The sequence below is a fragment of the Berghia stephanieae genome, chromosome 5 (assembly GCF_034508935.2).
Source record: "Berghia stephanieae isolate SIO BIC M18660-M18661 chromosome 5, UCSD_Bste_1.3, whole genome shotgun sequence".
In the NCBI taxonomy this organism is placed as follows: domain Eukaryota; kingdom Metazoa; phylum Mollusca; class Gastropoda; order Nudibranchia; family Aeolidiidae; genus Berghia; species Berghia stephanieae.
The window spans coordinates 52630538-52643037 of NC_088364.1; the positions used below are offsets into that span (position 1 = coordinate 52630538).

The 12500-nt window shown below is 35.8% G+C and overlaps 1 protein-coding gene across 3 annotated transcripts in view; it reads left to right on the plus strand.

The window, feature by feature from the left end:
* Positions 1-12500, plus strand: part of LOC144973176 (uncharacterized) — a 70641-nt gene that overhangs the window by 10023 nt on the left and 48118 nt on the right. The window contains exons 1-2 of one of the 3 annotated variants that reach the window (XM_078915301.1): positions 3882-4022; positions 9223-9570. In XM_078915301.1, the coding sequence (XP_078771427.1) occupies positions 9472-9570 (99 nt within the window). In that variant the 5' untranslated portion in view covers positions 3882-4022; positions 9223-9471. Of the gene's footprint in view, positions 1-3881; positions 4023-6424; positions 6676-9222; positions 9571-12500 lie in introns of those variants that run through there. The other 2 variants (XM_078915302.1, XM_078915300.1) reach the window with 2 other exon arrangements.

A 12500-nucleotide genomic window follows, 5' to 3' on the forward strand; every position in this document is an offset into this window, starting at 1 on the left:
TTTAACTTGTAGATGATGTCTGGATTTTCACTCCCCCTCCCCTTCCTCCTTCTCCCATAAAAAGGGCAAAAATAATATTGCATTTTTAGTTAAGATAAGATTTGAAATCCCATGCAATGAATTTCTATTGCTGTCATAATTCTGAGATAAAATGGTGAATTCCGTGTGCGTTTAGAATTGAATGTTATAGAATTGAATTATATAATGACTTATCCATAACTTGCACTATGTAACCCACGACTCATTGCTGAGGATGTTAATTTCTACTTTGTCGTTCTCTGAAAAACAAAACAAAACAAAACAGATTAAAAGAATTTCTGCCAGAAAACTCGTCCTAAAAATATCGCTGGATTAAAATTACCCTTGTCTTTTCTTCAACAACTCCAGGCTAAGACCTATGAGTTTTTTGGGGGGTTTTTTTTTGGACAAAACGAGCGCTATTTCCATCGATCGATATGTTAAGGACGAGTTTACTGGACATAATTTTTAAATGTTTTTTTTATCCAGAGTACGGTACTACTGCGGAAAAAGTAGAAAACGTTAGGGGCTGCCTGAAGCCGGTGATCGTGAAAATACTAACGAATGAGTGACAATGGAGAGGCTTCGTATGGGAACAAAACAAACAATGGACGTTTCGGGTACAAACCCTTCGTCAGCACAATATTACACAAATAAACATGGAAAATGAATAAAATAAAGTAAAATGCAAAATAACTTGTATTGTCTGTACTCAATGGTGGTTGCAGTATGAATTTTTGTTTTGAATGTCTGTTTTGTTTCCATACGAAGCCTCTCCATTTTCACTCTTTCGTTAGTATTTCGGTAGTACTGCGGCACACTGCAAAATGTCTATTTGTATACGAGTCGTGGCTAGATACTTTTAAAGTTCAATATCGAGTGTTAAAGACGACCTCCATAATGTCAAACCTGAGACGACTTTTTTATAATTAAAAAAGTGTTTTTTTTTAGTGTCTGGCAGTCTAGATCTTTTCGTCGTCTGAGTGCTAGAACTGACTAGAGATGTGCAAATCCATGTTTTGAAACCAAAAAATGCTTTTGAAGATTTCTTTCGTTGGATTTTCCAACTCATGACAAAAATATTAATTTTTATCTTGAGGAAACAGTAATTGGTATGGTAGGACGAGACATGGGCCCCGTTAGGATATATTACAATTTTTTCAATAGAGACAACGCTGTCAACGGCCAGGCACTCGTTTTACACCAGATTACGGTGAGATAATGTGAGTAAAGAGCCTCAGCCATTTAAGATACGAATTGATACATGGCGATAGTCTGTTACAACTGTTATTGTAAGTAAATAGAGTTTTTAAAAATCTCGTCAGTGAACGGAGTGGGGGGGGGGGGGGGGGATCAAGGAGATAGGAATTTACCCTCTAATACACCTATACCGTAGAATTTTACAATATTTTGCTTATGATGTTTCTACATTTATTTTATCTTTCATTGCATCATTCAACCTAACACTGTCGAATGTAAAAGTCTAAGATAGTTTCCTTATACGTGAAGAGACATAAACTAACACGGTAAAGATAATTTGATAAACACGGTAAAGATACTTTTATAAATACTCTATAGTTACAATTAATCTTGTCTTTTGGAAAAGGCGTCCCGGTGAATAAGGATTTATCAGATTAGAATGTCATTTTTTGTTGGGTTTTCTTTTTTTACGTTGTACTTTTGTTGTTAGCTTTGAACAATTTGAGTCTCAAAAGCCCAGTTGGTAGAGCACTCGCCTACATGCAAAGGGACCGGCATCAATGCCTGTCGACATTTTTTCTGACTCCTCTGTCCGCCCAGCAGGAATGGGGTAACTGGATCGGTCAAATCTCTCGGAAAGTACTTGGCGATTGACTAACGTCCTATTGTTAACGCAATATAAATGGGGATAAACTCTAGCTCCATGAGTTTTATGGCTCTAAATGACTACTTTTTTTTGTCAAGTCCAATTATTTTGCGAGCACATGTGAAACCTTGAGGCCTTGTCGGTGCTTGTATAAAAATTGCTTGGGGTAGACATATTGTGGAAATGCAACAAAAGCATTGTAACTTTTAAAAAGAATAATCTCAATAATATGGTAGAGGGCTGTCTTTATACAAAAAAAACATACAAACAACAATAACAACAAAACAAACACCCCAAACCCCCCCCCCCCAAAAAAAAAAAAAATAAAAAAAACACACCCAAAAAAACAAAACAAAACAAAAAACAACCAAATAACAAAAACAAAAAACAAACAAACAAACAAAACAAACAAACAAATAGCAAAACAAAAACAATAACATCAAAAAAATATTATAATTTTAATTTTCTGCAATATAATTCTATTGCACACAAAATATTATAGATTATCACGATGTTCAGGAATGCGCAGAAGAAAGATTACACACACATGATATGTCAGGTGCCATGGATATTTAGGGAAAAACACGACCCTAAATGGAACTGTTTATTTATTCATTTAATGTTAACACAAGACAAACACTTAATATGGCTCATTACAAAGAATCTAATTGTTCATTGTTAACCCAATTTAGAATATTGTAATTGAATAGCACCCGAAAAAGATATATCAGGTCCTTAATTTGACAATCCTACAATAAAGATATTTACTGCGATTTAAAACAAAATAAGATTTTAGAAAAACGCTATTATCAACGTCTATGGTGGGAGAAAGAAAATTAGCATAACTCATTAATTCAACTCTAAATCTAAATCGTTTGTCTTCTTTATCTAATGTCACTTAACAAGACATACGGTCGCCTTTGAACAAGGAACACCAATGAAATATCTAAGATTTATTCATTACTTTGGATATTAGTTCCAACATCATTTTTGTAAATTTCAGAATGTTTCTTCAGTTTGTGAAAAATAAATTGTACAACAGTTCTTACACCCAGCAGCTTTGATTAGTGTTTGGAATGGGCTACCCGAGAACCATAGCATTTTACATTTAGGGAACCAAACGTCTTAAAACCGCGACAAATGAAAAATATTGATTTTCAGGAGATATATTCTTTATAGTTTGAAACAATATTTTGTTCAGATATATTCTGATTCTTGTCTTTCCGTCTAATCTTGTTTTCAACACTATTCTTGTTTATATAAGTATTCTTGTTCACACCTCTATTATTATCCAGACAACTATTCTTATTTTCACAACTGTTCTTGTTTTCACAAATAATCTATTTCACACAAATATTCTTGTTTATATTTCTATTCTTGTTTCCACAAATATATTTCTCGTTCACACAAATATTCTCGTTCATAAAAAGATTCTCGTTCATACAACCATTCTTGTTTTCACAACTATCTCGTTCACACAACTATTCTTGTTCATAGAACTATTCTTATTCTTCATGTTCTCGTTCATACAATTATTCTTGTTTTCACAAATTAAATATTCTCGTTCACACAACTATTATTCTTCATATAACTATTCTTATTCTTCACAAATATTCTCGTTCACACAATTATGGTTCTTCAAATAACTAATCTTGGTTTTTTTTCTTGCCTTTTAACTAAAATATTTAAAGTGGAATTGAAATATCGGGAGCGTACTTTATTTGTGGCGGTTTTTATCCTCTTATTTTATTCTGAGTACGCACTATTATTTTCATATTTTCATATTTCTCCCCAATTTTTCACACTACTCAAGCGCCTTATTTATATTTCTCCCCAACTTTTCACTTTACCCAAACGACTTAGAGCATGTTTTCCACTGGTTGGCAGTCAGAGACATCTTGGCACACATTTCCGTTTGACGTCATTTTGCATTATCTAGATGCGGTTATTGCTTTTGTTAATGGCATAATAAGATGGTATATTTTGTTATTGTATGCAAGTTCGTTATTTCTTAGATATAATGTCACTACCCTTTCGTTCTGCATACCTACTTTTGTATCATGGATTCGTGATTTCATTATTTCGTACTCTCGGACAAAATCTTTGTCTTCCTTTTTCTTTAAAAACTAAACATTTCCATGCCTTGGGCGGTTTTCAGGTTAGTAACAACTTTGGTGTATAATTTGTCTGAAATCGGTGACAATATAGAGGGTATACATGTGCCAAATAGAACGCTGTCCGTTGGTTAGTTGTATAAGATGAATACAAATAACGTCAAGGTTAGGACAAATTAACATTAGATATTGTTATGATTAATTGTTTTTAATAACATAATTTAATTTACTTGTGTTCCCTTTCATTATAAGTACTTACTATATTCCAATATCAAATAATTGAAATAAGTATCATACGCATTCCATCTGAAGAAAATATATTTTCTGATAAAGCACATCTAGTGCTATATTTGGCTGTTATCAGAAAGGAAAATCAAGTCAACACTGAATAATCTAATTATTTGATAAGAGAATTTAATCTTTTATTTTTTTTGGTTTTTTTTTTAATGACCCCTGCCTTACATCGCGAGTGCCATTTTTGAATAGGTATAAGAATATCTTAAATTTGGTATTTGAGGATACCAAAATAAAAAAGGAGGGATTTAAGAGGCATGTGGAGCCACTATTAACCAGAGGACAGCTTTATTCACTTTATTACACATGTGTAGTAATTTCTCTTGATAATCAAAGCTACCAGAAATAATGTTGTGTTATTTAGGCTAGACATTGTTGCATTCATTATAATCTCCTTGCTGCGATTCATTGTTTATAAAACCACGTGCACATATTTCTATTTGGAGAGCATGATAACCCAATTCATTATGGGCTCATGTTATAATGGAAATCGCAAAATATAATGACGCAAAATATTGCCCGTTACTACAATGTTAAACTAGGCCCATACTTGTGTTCGGATGTCAGATCTGCATATATGAACACGGCGTTTTATACCATAGTTTTAACATTAATCACATGAACACTGATTCATATATGCTAAAACTTAAATTCCACTCAAATTTAATCATAACTAATTATAGCTTTCCCCACAGTATCAATACGAGAAATGTAAATTTATTCGGGAGCTGGAATGGAAAGTCATTGAGATGACATGATATAGATGTGTCTACTATCGTTACCTTTTACAAATCATTACGTGCTTGTATCAACGCCTTTTTATTTCAAAGTGCTAGAATTAATACAAATAGATTTATAAACATTATCATTACTCACTAACTTAGTCTCCTTAGTCGACCTGGGCAGTGATTGTTTCGCTATTTCTTTTATTAAACTTCTTCTTCTTCTTCTTCTTCTTCTTCTTCTTCTTCTTCTTCTTCTTCTTCTTCTTCTTCTTCTTCTTCTGGTTAAGACAGCCAGAATCATCATGTTGACGATTAATGCTAATCTGTAGTATACATTAGGTAGAAGGATAAGACGTTTTTGAAAGCTTCCATGTAGGGCGCCTCGACAATTTCTTCTGGGAGGTTTGACTAACACTAGCGCAACATAGCGACAAAACAAGTCAGTGTCCTGTTCAACTAGTGGTAAGCGATCGGTAAGTCTTGATCAACGCTACAAATACAAACAAACTAGGATTAGCTTTCTTTCTTGACTAGCTTCGTCTCAATATCAGCCTACAACATTTATTGTTTGCATCTTGATCACACTGAAATCAGAAATGCAGTGACAGATATGTTTGACTGTATCTTGTTTAGCACGTTGATCTGTTTACCAATAGCATATTATTATTCTTCACAGGGGGAAACATAATAATTTTGATCCCTCCGACGATAATTTTATGGCCAACAGATTCATCCAAAAACATGTAGTGGCAACGTTGGTCGCGACATGTAAAGACAAGGTTGGGCGCGACCCGCTCTTTGTTAATGAAATTGCCGTGCACTGTGACCACGTGCTGATGAAGCTAAAATAAACAAAAATAGCCTATCCGAAGTTGGGCTCTAAACCTAACCGTGTCTCACAATTTGTAATAATTTGAGTTACTTTGATGACCTCATTTCCCCGATTCCACAAACACAAGCCCTGCTTGTTTTTTTAAAATGATAAATCCAGTCAAGTCCAAACAGCATCCTCAAAATGTGACCAATCACCTCAAAACGGTATTATGTCAAATTGAACTTTAATGCTTGAAATTGAATTTTTGGCTCAACTCAGGCCATTTAAATTACGGTAAATCCCTTCATTGAAGAGAATGAATTTTATTTCTAAGATGTCAAGAAATTAAAATTTTATAATTATAAAGATTTAGACTTGAAATCATCTAATTCATTCCGGCATAATACCAGGATGACACGGTTAGTCACAAATATATTTTAACTGAGGCAAAACTTTTAAGAGCTATTCTTACGTAGACCGAGCATCAGCGAAACGAACGAAACATGTTTTTGTTTTGAGAGGCGGTGAAAATACGGGGGGATTTGACCTAAGAGCTGAAGACGAACCAGCCTCACCTTTTGTTCTAGTTATTGATGTAATGCTCTTTCGTGATGGAAAAAAAAGACACGAAGGAACGTAAAGGAAAATAAATGGCAAATTCAGACAAGCGATAATATAGAAAAAGAAAGTGCTCACGTTAACATATTTTTATATCACGAAAATCAACTGCCATAATTCTCAGTTTCCATGGTTTTAGGTTATGCAAGATTGATTATCACATGAGTTATAATTCTGTTATACTAGAAACTGAATTCTGTGGATTTATATGCCTGTATCTCAATGTGTGAGTTAATGTTAACTCAGGTAAGATCACGTTGTGTCCAAGCTATAGTTTAAAATAATTTTGATAGTACAAAAGCCACATGTACATTTCGGTACAGGTTCGATTCTTTAGTGTAAGTCAATTTGTTTTACCCAAGTTTGTTTGTAAATAAAGGTTAAAATGAAATTGAAAAACGTTGTTTATTTCTGTCTTTAAAAGACTGTCACTTAGATACTTCTAGAAGGAAATATAATATAGATAATATTTTGAACTGTATGGCCCCCATTATGCCAATAATCTCGAAATCTTGGGATTTTAGAAATCTCTAAAAAATTGGGTCATACTGCAAATTAATTAGTCATGTCATTATTTATATATACCCAGTTTATAACTGTTGATGTGTTATAAGCACAAAAAGATGAGAGACGTGACAACGATGTCCGAAATAAAATAAAACAAAAATTGTATCTAACTATGACGGCAGAATCAGTCCAAAGAAAAATGGAAATCTTTGTCTGCTTACATATTATGGTATTGTGATGAGCAATTGGCTTCACAATTGGACCAAAAAAACAAAAAAAAAAAAAAACAAACCCAGACAAACAAACAGATGAACGAACGAACCAAAGATAGCGGAGCGGAGGATTTTAACCTTGCACTACATTCCAAAATCTGTTCTCGATCACTTGCTAATTGAAACTTATCTTGTATTAGTGCGGGGCGGTCCTTGGCAAGCTTAAGGACCACGGTCCTACGGTCCTTGGGAAATGAAGACCGCAAGGACCGGTCCTAGACCGGTCCGTTCATTCTTGAACCGTTAAAAACCGCTACACGATGAAAACCGTGGCCTACAGGAGTAAAACACACGGAGTAGTCACACTCATTTCAAATTGTAACCTAATTAGAGAAGAGGGGTGATGCCTTCTTTATTTGCTCACCGTACTTCATTGTTACTTCGATAATTTAATAAAATTTGAAATTTATCCCCATTAACGGAGATAATGGCATCGCCCAAGGCGTTGATCGAGTTGTTCGTGGCGTTGATACACACACGCAACTCCTACCCCCCCCCCCCCCCCCCCCCCCACACACACACGTTAGAGGGCAGCGAGCATTGAAGAGTAAGAGAGAGACGTGAAGTTATAATAAGAGGGGGTGGATGAGGTGATAAGAGGGGTCGATGGTGACTTTTCGCCAGATCTAACAAACTCAGCTACCCATTCATTGCTGAGTAGACAGGGATTCAGAAAAAAATCGACTGCACCCGGGATCGATCTCTGGCCCTTTGCGTATAAAGAGAGTGCTCTATCAACTGAGCTATCGGGGTCCCCAAATATTCTATTGGACTTTTTTAAAATTCAGACGTTATAACTGGGTTTTTTGGAAGGAAGAAACTAATGAAACTCATATTATTTGATTAGTAAAAACACCAAACGAAATTTTAATATTATTGTATTATTTTAAATGACAACACTGCGATAGAAAGGAGTGGTGACAAGAGATGGACAAAAGAAAACAAAAAATCGGATTTTCTACTTGCTAGGTTCGACACACACACACACACACACACACACACACACACAAACACACACATCTTTTGTAGTCACATACATTTCAAACAATAACCCATTAGAGAAGAGGGGTCATGCCTTCACCATAGATCATTGTCATTGCGATCATTATGGTGTAGTAAATTTTGAAATTTACCCCGTATAATGGAATCGTCCAAGGCGTGCGCCTCCTGTTCCCCCCATCTCACACACGAAAGGGCGGTTTGCGGAGTGGAGGTTGGTGGTCGTCTGCCTGTATGGTCGTCTGTGTCGTTTAGTGTATGGCAAAGGGGGGTGGGTGCGATTAATTAAGTGGGATGGGTGGTGATTGGTGGAAGATAGGCAACCGAAGCAACGAATCGCTGGGGAAGTAGTAGGCTATGGCGCGAGACCGTAGGACCGTGGTCCTTGCAAGGACCGCCCCGCACTAGTTGAAAGGTGATAAGAAGTGAGGACCGCCGCCGATCTTCCCCTCTGGGACCGGTCTTCGGTTCACAGCTAAAAGACCGTCGGACCGCGGTCTAGACCGGTCTTCAGCGCGGCACTATCTTGTACCATTGTCAACAGCTCTTTATTGGCGTAGATGAGTTATCTAATAGCATAAAACTGGATGCATTATAACATTGAAATCACGTTGTGTAAATAGGATCTCAAACCAATGAATTGATTGCAATCAGATTTTTTGGAGACACGTTCTGTATGTAGAGATGTGTGTTAAGGACCCATAGAATTCAACTTTAGCGTTATGTTTAAAAAACTTATTATCTACAAACACAAACATTTTTTCAGTCTTTTTGTTGACGACACAATTACGATCGGTTTATGGCAGCCAATACATTTGACTAAAACTTGAAACTCGAAAAACTACCGATATTTTCATGATGATATTATTTCTTCTGTTAGATGGTTTCCAAGACTCAGCTTTTGAGAAGAAAACTTTCTCAATTGATTGGGCAATTCCCCCTTCTACGCAAGATGTAATATAGACAATAGTCTATACGTTGTTGTCATTAATATATTTGTTTTATTGCATTTCAGAACTTTATCAGCTTCAAGAATTTATAACCCCCAGGGAAGTGCATGACCCAAGACTGCTTAAGACACAACAGACAAAAATTATCTTCCAAATTCTCTCAAAACAAAAGGAAGGAAGTGATGTGTCAACCAAGACGTCATTATCAAATTGAACTCAACCGAAATTAGGAGAACTAAGATAAAATCCAATTGTCAACACGTTTCCCTCGCCCCAGATAGTTGGAGTAAACAGACGTTTACTGAGACCCCAAAATGGTGACAACAAAGCGGATGACCGTGACGCTGCTGGGCGGGGCTCCCTGGGGGTTTCGACTGGCGGGGGGAGGAGCTTTGCCTCTATCTATTAACAAAGTAAGTACAATTTGGATTATCTTTATAACATCAATACGCTTCAACAATCGTAACGTCACTTCCCTCGTAATGACGCATGGTAACTAAGTATAAATTAAGTTTTGCCTGGTTCACCTCGACATAATACCCGATTAATGTGGCGTATTACATTTATCTCATTTCCCCCATATTATGGGCTTCAATAATATATAAATATAGCACGGACCAAACTTTTTATATGGTTTAGACATAAGACCCCGTTATTAAATGGAGGCATAAATAGATCATACTGTCTCCAGGTACACCGAAACCTTTTTTTTTAAATTAAAAGGCAAAAAAAAAAAAAAAAAAAAAAAGAAAAACAACAACCAAAAAAACAAAAAAAAAACACAACAAAACAACAACAACAATAGCAAACAACAAAGACCAAAACCAAAAAGAAAATCAAACAAGATATAGACAAACAAACAAAAAACAAAACGATTTGCTGAGCTAAAGCATTTGATTTTACACACACACTCATACAACGCACACACACACACACACATACACACACTCTCTCTCTCACTCACACACACACACACACACAATATTTACGTAGTGACATAATATTTATGTTCGTTCCTTCATTCATCGATTAAACCATCCATCTCGCCATCCATCCATCCTTACAAACAAATAAACACCCCAACGGGTATGTAAGAAGGGCTTATACCAATTCAATAACAAAATTATCATGTTCCCATAAAATTCTAGAAGACATCGTTTAATTGTTAGAGCAGTCAGAAGCACTTGGAATCAACAATCAAAGATGAAAGGTCACAGTAGTTAAACCCCAGTTGGCACCGCCCTGATAAGACTAAGTGTGGGTGGAGTGGTAAGAGAAAGCACAATCTGATAACATCAATCATCAAGGTGGATGGTTGTGCCAGCAGTGTCTTTCATCCTCTAATCTTAAATCTATCAAGGTGAATCTAAAGAAATCGAGTCCTTTAAATTATCCATTACAGACTAACACAAAGGAGATTGTAGAGATGAATTGTTTAATTGTAGGTAGTCGGGCGGCTATGTGGTCTAGTGGTATTTCACTCGCTTTCGGATAGGAAGGTCCTCGCTCGGCGCATAGTTGAGTCCTTGAAAAAGGCTCTTTACTCATATTTCTCACCGTACTCAGGTGTAACATGAGCATCTGACCGTTAACAACGTTGTCTCTGTCCGAAAAAAATGTAATATTGCCCAACAGGCGTCATATCCCGTCCTACATGTTAAGTGTTGCTGTTGACCAGGCACTACGTGTAAAGCGCTTTGAGCACGACAGTGGATATTGCGCTAAATAAAAGCTCAATTAAAAATGATATATTTTTAGTCCTTCAGAGCATGAGGGCTTACGGAACCGTTGTTTATCCCGGTGTCTTTAGCAGTAAACAGTCTGTAACTATTGGTTGTTTACAGTATGAATAGGTCGCTAAATCAATCTCAAAGTACTTTTCACCAGATCTAACAGACCCAACTCCCCAATCCCTGTTATATGGACGAAGGAAGCTGCATTAATTTTCATTACGCTCTTCCATCGAAGTGTATATTGATAGTTAAATCAGCGGACTTTATTACTGAATTCATGTTGTGATTCTAAATTCGTAATGTTACATCACAAAGACACAAACACAATATTATTAACAATTCAAACATATAATTTTTGGCATAGATATACATGCAATACTTACATAATATTATATGACTTCAGTCGACTTTTTACAAAATTGATAATTTGTAGGGTTTGAAAACATGACACTAATTAAGCAAAGCAGCCGGAACGTCCATGAACTCATTCAAGGAGAAGTGCTGCTTTAAATAATACGCCTTAAAACGACTAGCACAATGCGAAATAGAAATATTATTAGCCGGCCGAGAAAATTAATGAAACACTGTACTGTATAGTTCAATGAAGCTTTAGATTCTTGTAGTTGTCATAGCTTATTTGCCACACATCAAACATGCAATGATTAAGACCGTGACACCCTTCGAGGACGGCCAGTGACCAATACTTTATTCAACTGGATCCATGTGTCATACCTTATTTTTTTTTGGATAATTCTTTTTGACTTTAAGGGCTGATGGCTCCATTTTTAATAAAGACAACAAACATTAAAAAAAAAAAAAAAATGAACGTTTTTAAAAAGCATTTTTTTGGGGACTGTAAGCAAGGCCCTTGGTATAGGTGTTGAATCGGCTTTAGAAAAGCGAAAATGCTGCCAAAGTAAAGACTAAATATATACTAAATACTATCAAAACTTGTTTTTCGTAAAATCCCTTCTAAGATCCAGCCATATAATTACCCGTTGGATCAATTTGGCCAGTGAAAAAAAGAAGAGAAAAACAACCCTCCCAACCCCCCCCCCCCCCCCCCCCCCACAAAAAAAAAAGAAAAAAAAAAAAAGAAAAAACCTGCAAAAAGTTTTTAAAGAAAACAACAAATAAAATATAAACAAAAATAAAATGATAAACAAAAAAAAAAAAAGAAAAAAGAGTCAAAGCAACAAAACAAATGATCAGAAATAACACGGATTTAAACCAATTTCGATAGTGTGTGGATTGATTGCTCTACCAACTGAGGCTTCAGGTCAGGAGACTTAACAATGTGGGGGAAAAGTCTCAACACACGGCACGTTGCTTATTTTGTTAAGGTAAAAGAGAAATCCAGATCTGATAACATCAGAAAATAGAGAGAATTGTGGGTGGTATATATTTATTTAACCCGATACTAAACCTGTCTAGATGAATCTTGAACCAAGTTGGTTAACTTGATAGTATGATCGCATTCAAGGCTGACTGCCAGTGCTGTTCAAAAGGCAGAGGCCGGTAGAACATTTAAAGGACAGAAAGAAAGTATTCCTACCTTCTTAAAGTCCATGGAGCCGGAGGAGTTTATCCCAGTTTCTATAGCGTGAACT